At 37.2% G+C, this 22,561-nt stretch overlaps 1 protein-coding gene across 1 annotated transcript in view; it reads right to left on the reverse strand.

The window, feature by feature from the left end:
• The window catches only part of e2f4 (E2F transcription factor 4), a 69,491-nt gene extending 48,456 nt beyond the window's left edge, over positions 1-21,035 (reverse strand). The window contains exon 1 of the mRNA XM_039763229.1: positions 20,602-21,035. Within this exon, the coding sequence (XP_039619163.1) occupies positions 20,602-20,721 (120 nt within the window). The 5' untranslated portion in view covers positions 20,722-21,035. The remainder of the gene's footprint in view (positions 1-20,601) is intronic.
• Positions 21,036-22,561: the final 1,526 nt, after the last annotated feature.

Below are 22,561 nucleotides of genomic sequence, written 5' to 3' on the forward strand. Positions count from 1 at the left end.
TGATACTATGCTCAACTGTATCAAAAGCGGCACTAAGATCCAAAAGAATCAGAATAGCACATTTTCCTAAATCATCTGTAGACAGCAAATCATTGGTCACTCTCAGAAGAGCTGATTCAGTGCTATAAAATGATCTGAAACCAGACTGAAAATCATTTTAAAGAACCAGCCTGATCCAGAAAATGATTTAACTGAGACAAAACAACTTTCTCCAAAATGTTGGCTAAGACAAGTAAATTGGATGAAAATTATTTGGAAGAGATGGGTCCAGGTTTGCATACTTGGGGCAAGATTCAACTTGTGAGCAATGTCTTCAATTGCCTGCACCACTAGGTTACATTTTGGCAATAGACTACTCTTTGTATATCTCAAAGAATAAATCCAAGGCTAACTCAAAATTAGCAGTATTTGGTGTAATAACAGACAGGTTAAGAACATTTATTTATTTAAGTTATCTTTACACATGACCTTTGTAGGTCAGCTATACCATAAGTATTTGCAGAAGAAATCCAATCCCCCTTCTATAACTCAATGCAAAAACAATGTTCTGTATCATCTCAAATTAAAAAAATCTAATTCTCTTTATGAGGATGCAGATGTTCAAAACCTTTTCATAACTTGACAAGAACTCATTAATAAAATTCAAAAGGAAGGAAGTCAGACCTGTGCTTAACTTTTTTATTCTAAAGTATGTTTTTAGAATTTTTTTATGGTACTTTTAATTTGTATTAGTTTCCTTGGCAGGTGGAAGCTGAATGTTCTTTATTTTGTTTTGAATTGTTTTTGTAGCATCTGTTTTTTACCTTATATATCATTTGTCAGAATGTGTTGTGTTCTGTTATAATGTTTTGTTTCTGAATAAAAAAAATTAAAGAATAGCTAAAGCAGAGTGCACCTAAATACAAAATATCACAAATAAGTCATTTTACTTGAACAATCTGCGCACGGTCCTCTTTAATGCTAAAAACAAGAAATCGACAGCAGAAACACGAAATGCAGTTTATAGCATTCCATGCAGTTCTTGCCCAGCGGTATACATAGGACAAAAAGAATCACAACACGTATACATGAACATCACAACGGCATCAGAAGAAAGGAATCACAATCACTGATCTATACACATACTAAGTCAACAGGACATACATTTAACTGGGACTATGTACAAGTAAGATTTAAGGCCATTACTAAAAGTGCCAGAGAGCTGGCTGAATCTTGGCTATGTCAATGTCAAATGTGTGTGTCTGCGTGTATGCATGTTCCAGCATCACTTCCTAATGGCTGAAGTAATTTTCATGAAACCTGGTACACGTTTCTCATTGGTCGACAAAAAATAGCGTAGGGTGAAATCGAACCTAACCCACGCCCTTCTGGATGGAGGTGGGGGATGATCTTGCGGTCTTCTATGAATGTTATCATCCAGTTGACACTCGGAATAACCACCAGAAGGTGAACTGGAGGCGACTGCCAGCATTCTTTATGTTTGAGCACCACTGCGCCATTGTTACTTTTGAAATTAAAGAGAGTTGGCCAGCTCTGAGCGTCAACTTGATGATAATATACATATAAGACTGCAAGACAAGCACATTAGTGAGTCTTCATTGTTTGTTAATTTATTTTTAACATGGTGGTATTTTTTTTACCACCATATATACTTGCAGATAAGTCAGGACTGGAATTTACAGTATAATTTCTGGTATTTTTTAATGTTGGTCGCACAAGTCAAATGCGAAAAACTTACACTATTGGTCCAAGAGATTATGATATGCTAACACCCACGTGAGAGAGTAACCACGGAGCACTGCCTTTTTTTTGTGTGTGGGTATGGCAATGCACTGTATCAGTGTGTGCTCCTAGCTTCTCTCTCTATTGTACCTACGTGAGCACCTGGTAATACCCGAATTATTCTGAAGCAACGTTTGCACTTTGTGTTTTTTGTATCTCACACCCTCATACAACTTTATCGTAATAGCATCCCTTATCTACGATGGAGCTTTTGACCAGAAGAAAAAAATGAAGCTGGCTTTAAATTAAACATCGTTGAAGCAGAGAAAGAAATTGGCAACTGCGCTGCTGCAACAAAATTCAATGTGTCTGAGAAACTGGTACGAGATTGGAGGAGGCAAGAAGATGGGAAATAGAGATGGGTATATTTTTCTTAAACAATTTAAAAAAAAAAAAAACTTTCCTCTTATTCATTGCTGGATATTTCAGCTAGTTGTTGATGTTTGAAAAGATATAATATAGTGCATGTTGACTTAAATATGACGAATAATCATCATGGACAACAAAGTTGTTATATTATGTCCTCTCAAATGCTGATAATATGACAATATTTTAGGAGATTAAAGAACGAATAAATTAATTAATGCTCACATACATATCCCGAGAGATGCACACATTAATTAAATTAAACTAAGTGAAATAAATTTATCTGCATATAATTGTATATAATATGTACCTTTTTATATAACCAGGTGTGCAGTTGCCATTGGATTATCCGGCTTTATTTTTACCTTTATCTATTACATGCTTTACCAGTTTCATTTCAAAAATGTCATGCCATATTCTCAAGTGTGAAAGAAAGAGTATTCTACTGGAATATTTAGATGTAGATGTAACTAATTTGCCTGTTAAGGCTTTCTATGGGAAAGGCACTTTACTACCCCACATAAAGTTGTGTGCCCTCTTTAACTGAACTCACCATCTTTAACACTTAAGACAGATGTGTAGACTTACTACAGATTAAAATGGAGCATTAGTAAAGAACGACTGGATAAACACAAAGCCAAATGTAAGCTGTGCAACTCAGATGTTAATAATTGTTGTAACACAACAAATTTGAAAAATCATGTATTACCCATAAATGTAATCAATATCTAAACAAGTACAGTCTAAACAATCCACACTGAAGACGGTGGGTACTCCTAGCTTCCATTTAATTTGCTTTGTGCCCAAAAAAAAATAACTGAATCTATAGCAGTTTTTATCTGTAAAGATAAGAGACGCCACACTGTTGTTGAAAATTAGGGCTTTCGCCAAATGATACATGTTTTCGAAGTGCGGCGTGTTATTCCAACCAGAAAGCAATTGAGTGAAGTTATTGTGCCTAGGCTTTATGAAGATCTTAAATAAAACATCGTCATGTCTCTAAGGCCAGTGGACAGAGTAGACCTAACTTGTAACAGCTGATCCAGGGCAGCAGATTCCTAAAAGACAATCACACATTGAAAATGACTGGGCACATGCGCTGAATGTGTTACAGACAAGCGTGTTGCATGCCAGTCGCACCAAGAGCAACCTCGCTGCCTATATACAGAGCTGCCGAGATATCTGGCTGCTGTTCCAAAAACCTTTCTTGCATTTCCAATGTGCTGTTCCATTACATGATCGCATCAATAAGAAGTCTGAGTGTTGGCAAGTCCAACAAATGTTTCTTCTCTTTAAGCATGTGGCTAGCTATACTGCTATAGTGCAAAAAGTCTGCAGCACGCCTCACCTAGCAAAACAAGTGAGCAACTTTTGGAATTTTAAGAGGAGCCTGCAATACAAAACTGAGTGTGTGCACAAAGCAGCTGACTTAAAGAAGCTCCTTTATAGTGAATTCGGAATTGAGTTGAATTGGGATATCAGTGCTGATAACCAGCCCTAGTAATAGTAATGAATATAAGGCCGTTGGAAGCCAACAGACCTCAACTTTGCTGAAGTGCTGAGCCACTGAAAAACACTTGCCTGTCCTTTAAAAGCGTAAGTTTTCTTTCTTAATTCTGCATGTATGTACACATATATATTAAATTCTTAATCTTTTTTCTCACATATTATAAAGGGCCAGTAATGACCTTGTAATATACAAACTGTGTTATTGAAAAAAAAATATACTTATTATTAAAAAATATTTCATTATTAAAAAACAAAAAAGTTACAATACTTTTAATTATAGTGCTGTGTAAAAGTAAAAAAATCTGCTTTGTAAGGGTGTATATAACATGAACATTTCTTTGATGCACAAGAAGAAAAAATTATTCATTTGACAAGTGCAAGTATGCATTTTGGGAATGTTATTTGCATGTTAAGTGTGAGTCACTCAAGAGCCAGAGTAACATGTGCATCTCTTTGCAGTTACATTTTGGGAGAAGGAGCAGCCAGTATGTAAACACGCTATTGAGTTGGGACAAACAGTAGGTTGGCATGCCTTTGTGGACAAAAGTTTTATCAAACAACTGATACAATACGGAGAAAAGATGTATATGCCTTAAAACACTGCTCTTTTCAAAGCTGGCAGATGGGGCATTTTAAGGCTGAAATAGACTAAATAATGATCTGCACTGCACAGCATTTTGAGAAGAAGAAAAAAAAACATATGCTCTATAAAGCAATCATGAAGGTATACAGAGACAAAAAAACAACTGTTCAAAGTGAAACTTCTGCTGTTTTGCACTAGATAAACACCCAACCTTTTAAGATCTACGAGTAGGCTGTGCAATGGCCATTTTGGCAGTTGGGTGAAAATGAAGAAAAGCGTGGCATACAGAATTTTAACAGGAAAATTGTGAACTTCAGCTGTAACAGTAAGTTAATGAGTGAATATGTGCATCCCCTGTAAAATTTTGCCTTATTGTGAGTTCCGGGAATGATGAATGTGGATGAAGGTTAGCACATGAAATTGCTTTGCAATTAAATTGTTAAGGCTCAATTCATTTACCTTCATTTGTGTATCATTCAAGAGGAGAGGCTTTTCAAATAGATCATTTAGACTAGAAAAATAACAAAATAAACATACTTTGCTTTGGAGCATTTCAGTATCACAATCTGTGCCAGTTCAATTGATACAATGCATTTCCGGGGATCAAAAATGACCAGTCAGCTCATATAATGTGTACACACAACATGCCAAAGAAAGAGTATAATGCTGAGTGTTGCCTGCCACCATGGCAATAACTCTTTCAAAAATCTAAGACTTTGATTAAAAATACAATGTAGTGTAATTAGTTCAGATTATTATCACATACAGAAAGTTCATTGGAACTCTTACTTGCATGCTTGACCAACATGCACCATGTTGCGATTTTGCATGACTCTCGTTCTGCAACCTATGTAAATATAACAACATGGAATAAAACAGTTAAAAACCAGTCACTGCCACAATTACCCCTTGCCAAAGGTTCCATGGGTCACAATTTCACCTAGGTAATGTTTTTACAGACATGGCAAATCCGACAATTTATGAAAATGTGGCAACAGTCCGATTTCTTTGCTTGGTGTTAACATGCATCGGAGTACAAGCCATGGCTGTAACCAGTAGGATCAACGCAACACAGAACTTCACACTGTATACAAGGTACCATTTGTAGGGGGAATGGGAATTAGATAAGAAACTGGAGTATGCATTTGACATCAAACCACTATGTCTTTATGTGATTTAGTATGTGTGTCAGTACAGCATATTAAAAAGAATTGATATGAGTAAATAAGTAAAAAAAAATTAAAGTATACATACTGCTGCTGCACATTTTGAATCACATATAGTTAAAATGATTTGATGGTTGACGCATAGTTAAATCAACTTACTGTATTTTATAGCACACTTTTGTGCTCAGAGCCATTTGTTATATTGCCATGGCACAATATAAATGTTGATGAAACAAAACTGAAGAGGGAAAAGGAGGAAAATGAGCAAAGCTTAGTGCAACTGCCAGTTTGCAATGCACCTGTACAAAATGTCCAAACTATCCTCACAATGGCAGCTATAATCAGACCACTGAACAGGAACAAGAAAACAGTACCAAGAATCTGTGATAAAATACCTTACTTCCTGCTTCCTTTTATTGGCATGCCCCATAAATGTAGAAGGCATGTTTCATTTGTATGAAAAACTGACATATTTGGTAAGTTTTAAATCTTTAATTTTTATGTCTGAACTGATGTCCATTACGAGCATGATATTCTCTTTGACTGACCTTGACTTTTCTTAATGGTCATTGAAAACAAATAATTTTACAGAAACTGTATTCTTTTCAATTCAAACTGGTATTTAGTAGGAAAAATGAAAATTTCAGATAAAAATAATTAAACTCTGTGGCACATCCTGTACAAATAATAACTTCAATCAGATTTGAATGTAATTCTTTTGATCTGTAATCTTGTACTGTTACAAACCTTTGGAGAGTTTAAATCAGAAGAAATATACACTAAATTGTGGTTTACTTTAACTTATATAGCGCGTTGACATTCACTGGCTGTACAATTAAAGTAATTAAATGTAACAATCAAGGTAAAGAAAACTAGCAAAAAGAAATAATGGTGAATTATGTAAAGTACAATTTCCACCTCCTCTGTGTTCTAGTCACAGAGGAACCCTTTATTAAGCTGCGCAAGTATTTTAATAAAACAACGTATTGCACTGCCCTGGGCTTGTGTTGTAAACAGGGCTTGAAGTGGGCTGGTATGGCACTTGCCCGTTTGTGCTTTGCAAACCAGAGTGTAGTGGCAAATTGCAGTTTGACCTTGAAGAGGAAAACCCAGTTCTCTGCAATATTGCACATATTTCACCACCAAGAGCCCCAGCCCAATTCTTTGACAATCCACTCTGGCTTGAATTTGTGTGTATTTTATACTGTACCATGAGGAGTAAGAAGAAGCCAACAGATAGGAAGAAGTACTGCATGTACTCAAGGAATGCACTTGCTAACCAGGGGTGCGGAAATCCAATGCCCGACTCTTCCGACACGGGTAAATTGACCGTCAGACAAGCGTGTTTTTCTGGTTTCAGTTGTCAGTGGACAAGTGCAATTTTCTGGAGAAACAATAATTATATGTGCTGTGCATGGCACATTTTTACCACTACTTTCAAATTTTAAACATTTGGTGCGCACTTCGTGCGGAAACAGTCTACTTAGGAATGTTCTTCATGTCTCAAATTGGTATTCAATATTGTTTACAAAATGACGGCTGATTTTTCAAAGGGGAATCACTCTTGTGGTCTTACATAAGTATTTTACCCTACTATTTACACGCTTGGAGATGCGGTCATTTTTTCATGCCAACATTACGATGTAATTTGATGATTTTTCATTATAATCGATAACTTATGTATTATTGATAAAATTCATTTTTTCTACATAAAAATGCAGTCATTTCACTTACAATGCAATTGTTTTCCCCACATAAAGCTTGTTAGGCAGTTAATCTTTCCTGAATTCTGCGATTTCGCGTAGGTTGTGATATATTGAGGAGTTAAGAAATTTATTGCGTGACATCAATTTTGATGATCTGTCTATAGATCGTTTTTGATTAGAGAATTTTTCATATAAAACAAGTTAATTTCGCACTGTCAGTTTATTAAAAATAAAGAAGAAAACATTCTAATGGTTTTCAAATGTTATGAACGATCAATAAAAATCTTCCCTTAGACGCGATTATTTTTTTCCCCAAAACATTGGTAATATTTACTTCTTTGGAAATGTACCATCTTGCGGAATTTCGAATACGTCAGTAGGAATTACCTGCGTAACCCATAATGGACTGCGGTAAGCACGTTCTCGCTATATGCGCGTTGCTGAAAATGAAACAAGTAGCATCGCGGATGAGAAATGGATCATTGCTTGATTAAAACTGGCACAACAGGCCCTGAAAAACCTACGGGAGCATACTAAGGCCACGTTAAAAAAATACGGACACAGTGAAAACAAAAAAATGTAAATGTCGAGATTAAAGTCGACATTTTCACTTTATTCTCGTAGTTTATTTTATCAGTAGAATGTCGCAAACTAAATTTCATCTTAAAATTAATGTTTCATTTACGAGATTTTCTCAAACCCCGTAATAAGTTAATGTAGCACATTAAATGCTTCTTTATATTAAGTGTTCCTCTAACCCAGTTGTTAATGCACTGAGGAAGCGCCAGCAGCAATCGCTGCACATTGACTTCATGATATTCCTGCTCAATGAACATTTAGAATACTAAGATAAACACTTGATATCTTTTTCACGATGAAATGCATTAAAGCATGTATTAGACATGGCTGGCGGGGGGCACGGTGGCGTGGCTGAAGTGCTGTCCCCTTGCATTAAGGGGTCTTCAGGTCTACGTTCAGTGTAGAGAAGTTTATGGCAGGTGTGACGAAGCTCCAAAAAACTGGATATCTGAATGGGTATCGCACAGGTTTAACTGAAATATTGTGTAAATGTTGGGTTCGTGATCTGGAGGTCGGAGACACGAACGCAGAATTCAATGGGTGTTTTTCTGAGCAGGCTTTCTTTATTGCATGTTTGTTGTGTCTGTCTTACGTACTAAACCCCCAGTTCCTATCCTTTGTCTTTCTCCATACAACCAATCACCACACGATAAACGTCTTTGTGAAATTAAAACTACTGTAGTTATAAACCTAGACCTCAGAGTTTTCAGAACTTTAAAAAAAAAAAAATTCGTTATACAGTTTAATTATGCCATACATTCAGAGGTCTATGCTTATAATTAGTTTTAATTTCACAAATACGTTTATCATGTGCTGATTGGTTTTGTGCAGAAAGAAAAATGGATAGGAACTGGGGGTTTAGTACGTTAGATAGAGACATGAGTCTAAAAGTAAGAAAAAAGTTGGTTCAATTGAAAAAGCGTTTTCTAAAGCTGAACGCTCGGAGGTTGAGCGTTATGCTAGGCTGTTCAACACTGCTTCTTTAGAAGAGCAGCTGTGGAATTCTGGCTGTCACCTGGCATATATTATATATATATATATATATATATATATATATATATAAATAAAATGCAACGCCTATCTGTCTGCTTTTTACGAGAGAACTACTTAACGGATTTAGATCTTTTTTATTCAATAATTTGCTTGAATTTTCCGATTGATTTTGCGATTTCTCTCATTGTGCCAAGTATCATAGTTCGCTTGTGGTACCGATTTATTTGCACAAATCCGAGATAGTGACTGAGGGCTAAGGGGGCAGGGCTCTCCTCACTCACATGCCAGCTTCCGTTCGAGTCAGTCTATCTCTCGCTACGTGTTGAAGCGCATCTTGGATCCACTTAGCTAGCGATACTGGTTTCTTCAACAGATATCATCAACAGATTGTTAAGGAGTAACATCTAACATTTGAGAGAGAGAGAGAGAGAGAGAGAGAGAGAGAGAGAGAGAGAGAGAGAGAGAGAGATCAGAGCTATATGTGTTTTAGATGGTCGTTGGTCATTGCCAGAGATATCACAGCAATGCACTTTTCTCCCCATGTGGGGGACGCTGTCCTGTCAGAGCTGAACATGACTCAATACAGTGCCAGCATTTGATGTTGGAGCGTACCTAGCTTCCATTTGGCCAGAATTACATTTTTATTTTTTATTGCTTTTTGAAGTTTGTCCTGTTTCACTACTACATTGGCGGAGCTGTGGGGGACAGCTAGTGCACTATATTAAAGTGCTAACTTTAGTGTTTTAATAAATTAAACAAGAGACTACAGATGTTAACTGTTCATTTTTTTTGACAAAATGATATTCCATAAGCTTAATGTTTAGTGCCCATAAAAATACTAAAATAAAGAGAATGACCTGAAAATACATATTTCAACTTATAAAATATGTAAAGATATGTATCTATACATATGGAAAATAAAATGCTTCTCATAATTCCAAGTCAGTCATATTGTTTTATTTTCTTCTGTAATAAACCTGAAACAACCTTAATTTAAAAAAAAAAAATCAGTTTTCACCATTTGTCTTACAAAAACGTAATGATATTGGTAGTTAAACATATATACATTTACTATATTTATACTATATAATTATAATATACTATATTTTTACCACTATATTTCTACAATATTTTTACTATATTTATTTATACTGGTGTGTGTTTTGTATTTTTGTTCTGGTGTACCAGACAGACAATTTCAAATTCATCTTTATCTTTTCTTTTTCCAGTTAAAACCATAAGCTTTTTCATTTTAAATAAGCTCGCTTTCCAAACTCAAGTGGAATCTATTTTAAGTTAAAGGTCTGAATTCCTTAAAGTAGCTTTTATTGCTGTTTGTCTTGTTGCACAGAATGCCTTACTAAATTAGTTTTTTTTTCTTATTGTACTTGCACGTTTTGTGAAAGTGTTTATTTGATATTTGGCCATCAGCCTTCACACATTATACAGTTCATGTCTACATTTTGTCATTTATAACTAAAACATGAAAACCGTTTCTGTTTTAACGATGTGTTTACATAGATTGTTGTAGACAAAGAACACACATGAAATTATTTACTCTATACAATTCTAGGTTGCTCACTCCCAGATAATCAAGGCAGGAACTGGGAGAACTTCTTGACCATTTTGTGGTGGTGGGGGTAATGGCATACAATACAATTAATTTTTTTGTATAGCCCAAAATCACACAACTGCCGCAATGGGCTTTAACAGACCCTGCCTCTTGATAGGCCCCCAAGCCTTGACTCTTTAAGAAGACAAGAAAAAACTCTTGTAAGGAAAAAATGGAAGAAACCTTGGGAAAGGCAGCTCAAAGAGAGACCCCTTTCCAGGTAGGTTGGGCGTGTAGTGGGTGTCAAAAAGAAGGGAGTCAATACAATACAGTACAATACACAGAACAGAACAAATCCGCAATACAGTATAAAAATAAAAATTTTAGAAGTACAGAGTAGAATTTAACAGTAGATGATATCAAACAATATGATTTGGATTTGTTTAGAGTCCTGTAGACCTCATTCATCAAGTTGCCTCCCCCATTTGGCCAATCAAAGCTAAAATAGCACTAATCAGATGAAAGGACCCCTCTTTCCCATGATTCCTGCGATCCTCCATCAGGGATGACTTTACCTTAGGCAAGCAAAACAACTTGGCAGGTGGGCCGTGGCACCAAGTGCCACATCTGAGTACCGTATAGCAGGCTGCTTGCTGCTTGGGCTTATTGACATATTTATAAGACAAAAGACACTGACGGAGAGGTGTGAAGGGATTTAAGGTGGGCCGGATTTACGAGTTTTTTCGTAGGCTCTGGTAATTCTAGTGTTAAGTACGACGTAGTGATTCACACATGAAGCATTTAACATGCTACTTTAGTTACAAAGGGACTTAAGAAAATTAGTAAATTAAACATCACTTTTAAGCTGAAGTTTGACATTCTACTTTAATGACACAATCTACAGGATAAAGCTAGAAATTTCAAGATTAAAAGTCTACATTTTTACCATTTTTTCTTCACTCATGCTTCCGTATATCACTCAGACAGTGAGCTACGACTCACCTTTTCACCTTGACTTTGAGATCTGACCACTTCTTTGTTATGTCAGGCACTTTCTGAACTTGAACTTTTGAGTGCCAATCCATCAATTCTCTTTTGCTGCTCATACCACTGCCTACGCCACCAAAAAGTACATTTTTCCGTAGCCAACCCCAGGCCTGATTACTGCCACACCTGGCCCTGTGTGAAAAAGTAATTGCCCCCTAAACCTAATAACTGGTTGGGCCACCCTTAGCAGCAATAACTGCAATCAAGCGCTTATGCGATAACTTGCAGTGAGTCTTTACAGCCTGGAGGAATTTTGGCCCACTCATCTTTGCAGAATTGTTGTAATTCAGCTTTATTTGAGGGTTTTCTAGCATGAACTGCCTTTTTAAGGTCATGCCATAGCATCTCAATTGGATTCAGGTCAGGACTTTGACTAGGCCACTCCAAAGTCTTCATTTTGTTTTTCTTCAGCCATTCAGAGGTGGATTTGCTGGTGAGTTTTGGGTCATTGTCCTGTTGCAGCACCCAAGATCGCTTCAGCTTGAGTTGACGAACAGATGGCCGGACATTCTCCTTCAGGATGTTTTGGTAGACAGTAGAATTCATGGTTCCATCTATCACAGCAAGCCTTCCAGGTCCTGAAGCAGCAAAACAACCCCAGACCATCACACTACCACCACCATATTTTACTGTTGGTATGATGTTCTTTTTCTGAAATGCTGTGTTCCTTTTACGCCAGATGTAACGGGACATTTGCCTTCCAAAAAGTTCAACTTTTGGGAAAATACCTTGTGGACTGATGAGACAAAAGTCTTGGCAATCATTGAGATGTTTCTTAGCAAAATTGAGACGAGCCCTAATGTTCTTTTTGCTTAACAGTGGTTTGCGTCTTGGAAGTCTGCCATGCAGGCCGTTTTTGCCCAGTCTCTTTCTTATGGTGATGTCGTGAACACTGATCTTAATTGAGGCAAGTGAGGCCTGCAGTTCTTTAGACGTTGTCCTGGGGTCTTTTGTGACCTCTGGGATGAGTCGTCTCTGCGCTCTTGGGGTAATTTTGATCAGCCGGCCACTCCTGGGAAGGTTCACCACTGTTCCATGTTTTTGCCATTTGTGGATAATGCAGGGCTCTAGACTAACTTTTTGCACTGGTTGCACTGGTGCGCCTAACTTTTTTTCTTAGGTGCACCAGCACAAAAGTTAGGTGCACCCAAATTTTTAACCGTATCACATTTAACACCACAGTTTTACAAGTTCACTTTATTTATTTATTTATTTGTTGTTTTTTTTTTTAATCGCTATCCATATAGGCAATATTGACTTCTAAATGATTAACTAACAATCTGGTCAATATAAAGTTCTTTATTTGAAGGCAAGCACAATTCTACAAGAAAGGTAACTTACTGAAAAAGTGTTGGTGCTTAAAGTGCTTTACTGAGCTGAAATTTAAACTTAAAAAATCTCAAGATAAATTAACTAAAAAGAAAATCTAAATTAAGTGTTTTAAGGGGTTCAAACTGAACATCTCATGGCTCAATGTCTTAAGGGCTATCCTCCATTGCAGTCACATGCCCCTCGGATGGCCAACTCCTGTAGTTTGGCCTTCTTGATCTTTGGCCTTGACTAAACCAGCTGGCCACACTCCCTCTAGCATCAAAATCTTCCAGACTTGGGCATGAGCATGCTCGACCTCAATGTGTCCAATAAGTATATTCACTGGTCTTCCTCTCCGCAAGATACGACCGTACATAATGACGCATTCCTTTGTGGCGATATCTGTGCCTCCGTCGATCAGGAATGCCATGTACGCACTGTTCGCAATTTGCACAGACGTCTTTTTTTTTCCAATGTATCTCGATGACTCCTATAAATTGGCACGCGACATCATTGCTGTACGTCGGGTTGACGTTCAAGCCATTTTTCTTCATAAGAATTATTTCGGACTTGAATTTAGTAAAGGGAATTTCTTCTTTTGCAATATTGTAGACAACGTTAAACTTAATTATCATCGCGGCCTCGTCTGATGATCTGTTTGCTGCTGCCTGCCACTGAAAGGCAGCAGGGAGAGGGGACACTTGAGCAGTGCATTTATCGCGGAATGTAATGTGTTTTATGCTCAGTAAAGCACTTTAAGCACCAACACTTTTTCAGTAAGTTACCTTTCTTGTAGAATTGTGCTTGCCTTCAAATAAAGAACTTTATATTGACCAGATTGTTAGTTAATCATTTACAATGTGCTTTTTCAGCGTTTCAATTCTAAATATATTAGAACCAGTCACAAATGCACTACTGCCGGCCATGGTCTTCCCACACTCTTTACAGTAAATACAGTGCATTATATTATCGGCTTTACTGTATCTTAGCCAGGGAAACTGGTCAAGCCACTCTTTTCGAAATGTATACACTTTACCCCTTTTAATTTCAGTGGGCTCAGACTTGATCGTATGTGGTTCATTATCTAATGCCGTCTCCGGACCAGGGCTTGCTATAACTTGGGAGGTTGACGGCTCCATGTCACAGCATTGGTTATGATTTTCGGACGATTCAGGCCCTAACTTAACATTCTTAATGAAAAAGCTGTCAATCGTTCTTTTCATCTTCTCTCATAATCCACGGCTACATCCACTGTTTACCTGATGGGCTACTCACCACTCTCTGCCTGACTGCATCACATGCATTTTCAAACGTACATACACGTACAGGAATATCTGGACCACAGCCAATCAGAGGGGGGGCGGGATCCGCCCTTCACTATCTCTGATTGGTTTAGACCACGATATGGGCCTAATGTGTGTCTGTTGTTAAACAACAGGGAGACTTAGAGTCACGGAGTTTCGTTTTTTTTCTCCCTCGAACGGCTGGTCGCACCAGTGCAACCTTTGATTTTTTTTAGTCGCACCATTGAGAAATTAGGTTGCACTCTAGAGCCCTGTAATGGCTCTCACTGTGGTTCGCTGGAGTCCCAAAGCTTTAGAAATGGCTTTATAACCTTTACCAGACTGATAGATCTCAATTACTTCTGTTCTCATTTGTTCCTGAATTTCTTTGGATCTTGGCATGATGTCTAGCTTTTGAGGTGCTTTTGGTCTACTTCTCTGTGTCAGGCAGCTCCTATTTAAGTGATTTCTTGATTGAAACAGGTGTGGCAGTAATCAGGCCTGGGGTGGCTACGGAAATTGAACTCAGGTGTGATACACCACAGTTAGGTTATTTTTTAACAAGGGGGCAATTACTTTTTCACACAGGGCCATGTAGGTTTGGATTTTTTTTCTCCCTAAATAATAAAACCATCATTTAAAAACTGCATTTTGTGTTTACTTGTGTTATATTTGACTAATGGTTAAATGTGTTTGATGATCAGAAACATTTTGTGTGACAAACATGCAAAAGAATAAGAAATCAGGAAGGGGGCAAATAGTTTTTCACACCACTGTATAGTTTGTAAAATAGTAATGCAAATTCAGAATAACAGTATACATTCAAAGTTCATGTTGAATATTCTCCCAAAAATTATTACACTTTGTCAGTTGTGATAAGATTGGTGGTCCCCAATTCTGAAAACATGATATTACAAGCAAATACTTTATGATTAAGAAGGTGTGCCCTGTCTAGTGTGCACTGTTTGATCTGCACTAGAGAAAGTGCTACGTGTTTGAGGTAAAACTTTCCATGTATGGTCTTAGACAATAACATTACATTATATATATCTGCAGTATCTTCATATGGCATTTCACAACACTTTGCAGGCAAGGACACAGTTGTCTCTTACTTCAACCACAGCTTGTAAGAGTGCTGAATGGATGCTTTCAAGCTTCCCATAACAGATAACATATTGGCAATTATTGATTTATCAAAAGTCATCTTTAGTTACATCCAGTAACTGCTGGACCTCATTTATAGTCACAATTCGCCTTGCAATAGCTTTATCAAGAAGTAAGCTTGTTCTCAGACAAGAAATGGCCATATATAGACAGTGTGGATGCTCAATGCTTTTGAAATGAGTCTACACACTTCCCGAGAATTGGGTTTCTCAGTTATGTGTCAAGCATGCTATAGCGACTGTCATTTGGTTGTTTTACAGCATGAAGTTTTAAGAAATTTCAAATGTTTCAATGTGTATATGAAAGAACCTGCTGAGCCTGGAGTTGTGAGGTGAGAATTTGACAAATGTTTGACATGTTGTGCTAGTGGATTCATTCCATGGAACGGACAGGAACTGTTTTCTAGGAAAGCTTGTTGGGCACTAGACTTTTATTATTTTACTGTTTATATGGTATTTGCAATTAACCTTTGCTCATATTTGGGCATTTGTGTTAATTAAAGTGACAACTTTTGCCTCAAATACCTCCACCTGTTGCTATAAATAAGGGACTGGAGCAATGTTATACTGTAGATCTGTCAATGTTAAGGATCTGGATTTCATACTTTGTGTGGTGCCTGCATCAGTTTCTCCATGTACTTTTGCTTCCTCTAATATGACAAACCATAAGAGTTGATAACATTTCTCCTCTAAAGAATTCAAGTGTAACTAAACATGGATGTATGTACCCTGTGATGACTAGTGCCTGAACAGTGTAAAAGATAGTAAAGAAGGTGCTTTAATAAAATGAGTAGATTGTCACAAGGCCAATATAGTATCACTCCCTACATAACAGCAGCAATTCTCTTATCTTACCACTGCAAAAACACTGGCAAACAAGCTTAGAATGAGACCAATTTTAAAAAAGCAACTGTGGATCCAACTTTCTTTATAAAGTGAACCATTTCTATTGCTTACTCATCTTTGTATCATTCCCTCACTATATAGTCTGCATACATGTTCAGGTTTTTTGACACCTCTAGTCTAACTATTTGTGTTTATTCTTTATTTTGGATTAATTACCTGCCATGCCAAAAAATAAAAACTAGCATGCTGTACTTCTTATGCTGCTTATCCACTTACAGTATATGAGAATCACCCAGGACCAGGAATGGGTAGACAGAGGCATTACTTGAGCACTGATTATATCAAAGGCAAGTCACAAAAACACTTGTGAACTTAACAAGTTAAAGATGAGAAATTTACTGTGCAAAACAAAATACTAAAAACAAGAAGCATGTACTAGCAATAAGGCAGCTATGTTTTGACTACTTATCTTCTACAAGATTCTATACGTTTACAATAGTAAGTGATTGGGATGTCACCACTTCATTGACATTTACTCCTACCGGTGCAGATATTTGAAGAAAGAAACCAAAGAATGTTCAGAGGTGGTTTTATGAAAATTTGAGGGAGTAAAATGATACTATATACAAGATGGTATACAAGATAAGTCTGTTTTTGCCTGTTTCCCGGTATTACTCGTAAATATGACAACAAATGGCAATGTTTACAAGTAATTCATGAACACAAATAGGGCTACACAAATCTGTATACAGCACATAAGGTTTGGGTCATTTGAAACATTACTAACATCTTACATTAAGGTTTAGGTGCATTCAGATGGCTTGCCTATCTCCCCTAAACCATCTGTCCATTATCCGAGACCACAGTAACAGTCACATTTTTTTTTATCATTCTTACCCAATAGCTACCAAAGTTGGTCTTTGTTTCTCACAGCAGAAGCAGTGTGCTCGAATTGAGAGCAAGGGGAAAAAGACAAAAACAAGAATAGAAGAGACCCATCAATAGGGGAGTCAGCGAATTTAAAAAAGTGATGAATGAGCAAGAATACAGAGTTTGAATCTTGCATGGACAACAACCTCTAGCAGTGGTAAGAGTCATGTAAAATGAATTAAGTTACATATACCTGTGTACAAGCAGAAAGCTCATGAAAACAGCAATTGTATGACCTGTGTTTCTTCTCAGTCTTAAATTACTTAACTCCAAATTTTTTTCCATAAGCGAAGTTCACTTTGAACTTTAAATCTGATAAAACTTGGTATGGGCTAGATTAGTTTTTATTTTTTTGACCTAAGAACCATTCATAAGATCTCCAGATGAACAAAGTATTTTAAGAAGGTACATGCAAAGTCATTAGCTCACTTATATTATTATTTTTTAAAAAGTTTTTTTTTTCCATTTAATTTGGCTGCACATGAATTATATACAACCATAGAATAAATGCACCAATTTACATGCTGCATTTAGATTTAACAGCAAGGGAACAAATATGCCTGCAATTAGCAGTGACCAGTGGTAAAGATTCAATTAATGCTGCTGTTACTGTACATGACCACCTAAATTAAATAAGAGCTTAGCTTAAGAGAACAATTAATTTGTAACAAAAGTATTCATTTTTTTGTAATGAAAAACTGTTGCTAATGTGATGCAAGTTTTGCTGGAGTTCAGATAACTTCTTCAGAGACAGGAAAACATTTCACCATATCCTAAAAAGGTGCAGCAAACTCAAGTTACTTTTTACCAAGAAAATGTTGGTGCCCTCAGTGATTCAGCTTTCACAAACTAATCAAAACACTACATAACATTTTCAAACCTACTGTAGACCATTACATTAGATACCTTAAATAAAACAGTATGTTCAAAAAAATGCCCCCGGAACTCTTGCTGATAAGCAGCTTCACTTTTATTGCTGCATATAAAACATGACCAACCAAGCTTTGTCAAGAACCTCACAATAAAACCAAGACACATTTTAGACCTTCCACACAAAATGAAATATATACAAATTTCCATATCTACAACATCACCTGCATGAAAGTGATAGAGCACACCAGGTACATAACAGTAAAACAAGCAACACAAAATCTAGTTCTAGATCAGCAATACTCACTACGTGAAAACACTGAATTAATTTCTGGAAGTAATGCATATAGAAATCAGTAATACAACATGAAAAAACGGTTACGGTATATAATACAACACACATTTTTAGTAAAAATGAAACAAAACGAAAGATGATTCAACATCAAGGCTGAATAATTTCAGATTTAATTGTAGGGAAATCCTAAAAACCATGCATTACATTACAAATGAGCAGTAATTTCAAGATGTCTGCGAGAGTGGGGGAATTTGGTTTTATATAACTTTGTGATGCTTTGGCAGTCTGTTCCATGCTAAAGCATTTGTCTATATATATACTGTATATATATAAAACACTAATCATGTTAACAGATTATCATCACTGTAAGAAGCAAAACCTTCTTTACAATAAAGTCCAGCATTGATAAATCATTAGTACAAAAAGTGAAACTATACATTTGTTCTTCTCAGTTAAAGACAAAAATCAGCCTGTCACATGAGGCACACTGAGCACCACTGATGCAGCTCTTAAGGACAATTTCTCAGACGTGTGCTTAATTTAACAATAACTCCACAACTACGTAAATTATAATACATCTTATTATACTAGAACAGAAACACATGAATATTTGTTGCTTAAAAAATAAGCATTTTTTTTTACAATGTGACTACTTCCCTCTCCCACAAATATACTGCAATAATTTTGTTAATTCATTTTTTTTCCTCCTAAACTTGAAGTGCCTTCTGTTGGAAAATGTTATTGTATTATTTTTATCTCAATGCTGTATATAACTGTAATTCTTTAAAAAGTAAAATCAACACTGGATGTGGATCCAAATTGCCTTGTTGTTTGTGTTTTTTTAGCACTCCTTACTAATAACTCTGCGCTTTGGACACTACAGTTGGTTTAAAACAATTTAAATGATAGACATAAATATTTGATTAATATATGCTACAGTAGCAGCAGCATATGCACTACTAAAATAAATTCTACATTTCATACTGATGTATAATTGTGCCCATTCCAAAGCACTACACAAGCACAACTGTTTACTTATTTCAACATTTAAAGCTGCAGCAGGTGAAGTGACTTGTTCAGGGTTAAAAACAGTGGAGTGTGTGGAAGGTGAACATTTGTCTACCTCTCCCCCTCTCAACCATGACAGCACAAGCATTGCCACCTGAACAGAGGCAAAGAACCAGAGATAATTACAAGTAAAAAGTCACAGATATTATAATCTTAGTACCATTCTACATTTAAGCCATCCTTACAGTATTATTAAAACAGTCCCAAGATCACAACTGATGCCTTACACATAGTCATTTAACAATAGCAATAACCTAAGCTCACTAAAACCTGTTTGCATCAATACTTCTGGATACCTCATAAAAACATCAAAATCATAAATGGTTTAATAAGTGAAAAGTAGTTGCCCAAGCATGTTTTATTCTGAACAAGTAATATGCCCTACCTATAGTAAAAAAAAAAAAAAAGTATATACTCTGTGTGTGTGTGTGTGTGTGTGTGTGTGTATGTATATATATATATATATATATATATATATATATATATATATATATACACACATTTAGAAAAGGATGAACAGTACACTGTGCTTGTAAAGAATTTTAATGTGCTTGTGATGTTTTCATTATGAAAGGGGCCTAATAAAGTAACAGCTGTCAATAATTTATAAAAGAAAACTGTTTATTTCCAAATTGTCTTATTCTCTTTTAGTATAAACTGCTTGTTGGCCTCACTAGTGGCTGGCTCCGTTTTGTTTGGAGCACTTGCGTTTTATACACAAGTCGGGTTTACGAATCTTACAAATAATGAAACAGCAGTCCACTTTTACTGGATTCTAGTGAGCCATCTCCTTATGCAGAGGAGTGCAACTGAAATGGCAGATCGATACCCTGACAATTTTTAAGAGTTATCGAGATGAGACACTCGGACAACTGAGCCATAAGATTACTAAACGAGCTCGATTTACTGAATTCTCCGTTTTGTGGACATTCTTGTGCTCTAGCGCAGCAGTTCAAGTAACCTTATTCTGTAGCATTTCCCCCCCAACAGAAGCCAAACATGATCCCGGCGCCAGTATTCCAATCAGCTGATGTCAAACGAAAAATTCAATCTGCCTACCTTTTTGAAGTATTGCCCACCAGTCCACATTGACTGCAACACGCTTTTATCTGAGACTCAAGTCGTGGAGGGGATTCCCCCCACCAAATAAAAATGATCAGCCATTAGCAACGACATTTTAACTGGTACTCCACTCCACTATGCAGCCCCAATGGTTCCGGACAGCCAGTTAAGTAAATATCTGCGTGTTTATACTTGGGATGCTAAGGTGAACTGTCAGGACGCCCAGCAGTCAGATCCAAGTAAATAAACAACACCAGCAAGTAGCCATGCGACTAACTACAGGCGGATACATGCGGACATCATTGGATCCAGCCCTCCCATGTTTATGTTTAAATGTCCTTTCCTATTAGCCCCCGAAACCTCCGCCCACATCTGTACGGCCTCCTTAAACAGCTGGGTCCCCCGACAGCCACACCATACCAGTAGGCCGCTGCTCCACTGAGTTGCCAAGAATACACGAGCAGCCGGCATCCCGTCCCCCGTCACTTACCACTTTGAGATCCAAAACCCCGTCTTTCGCCTCCTGCAAAAGGGTAACGAATTTAGTGGTGAGAAGTCCAAGGCTCTTCTCATGTCTACTCGGCGTCTGGGGCTGCAGCGGTTCGGCCATGAGGGCCTGGTGTAATGTCCCTTCAATTCAGGTCGGTTCGGTTCCGAGAAAACAGTGTGGATGAATACCCGCCGGTCGTTCACACGAAGTATATGCGGCCAGTCTGAATTCGGGGTAGGGGAGGCTGTGCTAGCAGACACATAAATGGGGTCCTTTTCTTTGTCGTGGATCGGTTCGACCCGGTTGACCGGCTAAGGACCCCAAATCCAATCGGCCTGCTGCAAACCGGCAATGCGGTGTGTGGTGTGGAGCCGTTAGGGCGCGCTGCACGCTGGGATGGATTTGAACTGTAGGCACCGTCGCCAAAGTACAAAGAGTGACAGGACACACAAGGGATCATCCCACAACTTCCTTATTTATACAAGCACGAACAAAGATATCGCGGCGAGCAACAGAGGTAATATATTACTGATATTACTCAGAAGTGATATCAGTAAGCTGTTTTGGCACAAAAAATCATTGTCATTTTATGTTACCCCTATATACCAGACAGCGATTATGTGCTTTTTGTAGAGTCAATATGTTATCTTTGTGATAATGTGAGCTTTCCCCACTAACTCTCCTATTAAATTCCTTTAGCCCCAGTGTTTGGTTCATTGGTCTCTAAAGTTGGCCCAACTTAGCTTTCGGGTTTGTATTGAGGTGGGAGCAGAATATTTTGTATTAGTGCTCGCTTTGAGAATTTGGCGTTGCATTCAGCATGTCACGATAAGGCACTGGTTCTTCACAACTGTGAAATCGAGGAATCATTTTCAAAAAAGTCTTAAGCCACCAACGTTTGCGGTGTTCCGTGGAAAAGTAACGATTTAATTCATGAGGTAGCAGTACATCATAAACACGAACAGATGCATCGGATATTTGAAATACTAAAATGTGCTTCAATTCAAATGTTTAGTCTAAATATTCTCAATTGTAATAAAACAAAAATCAAAAGTAATACAATATTCGTAATCATGGACATTGAAATAATCTAAAACGATACCTCACATGCTTAGGTTTGAAATTGATCATTTTCAACCTCCTGGGAGTGGCTCTTAGAGGGCCAGGACCAACAATAAAGAATTAAATTTTTAAAAAATATCACAATCATGATCAGCAATCTCGGAATATCATAAAATGGCACTCCATAGCCTATATTACTTTTATTTCTAAATTTTGGTTATATCTCATGAGGGGGTGAACATCTGAGGTCAATCAGGGTCAGATTTCCCATAAGGCCAACCTGGCCATGGCAGCAGTTGGGGGTGGGGGTATATACAGAAGAAATAAAAACCAAATATTTACAAATTTTCAGTATTATTTTAAAAAGGCCATATAAAATGTTGTTTTTTAAATTTACATCCATCCATTATCCAACCCACTATATCCTAACTACAGGGTCACGGGAGTCTGCTGGAGCCAATCCCAGCCAACACAGGGCGCAAGGCAGGAAACAAACCAATAGCAGGGCACCAGCCCACCGCAGGGCACACACACACACACACACACACAGACCAACCACACACTAGGGACAATTTAGAATTGCCAATGCACCTAACCTGCATGTCTTTGGACTGTGGGTGTATATATTAAATAAACTGAGCGGTACATTTACTTTGCCCATCTCTACAGCTTGCGCTGTCTTGCTCAGTCACAGGCAAAAAGCATTTGCTATTTCTCTCTCACACACTCAGCATAAACCATGTGTTAAAGGAAAATTCCAGATTTGGCATTACAATAGTGATTCCAAGTGATTAATTACGCTCATATCGCTTGACTTCTACAGTATATAAATCCCGAATAATACAATAATTATAAGTACTTGTAGTCTTAATTTATTTTCGCATAGCATTTGAATGGT

Source organism: Polypterus senegalus, chromosome 9, assembly GCF_016835505.1.
Source record: "Polypterus senegalus isolate Bchr_013 chromosome 9, ASM1683550v1, whole genome shotgun sequence".
In the NCBI taxonomy this organism is placed as follows: domain Eukaryota; kingdom Metazoa; phylum Chordata; class Cladistia; order Polypteriformes; family Polypteridae; genus Polypterus; species Polypterus senegalus.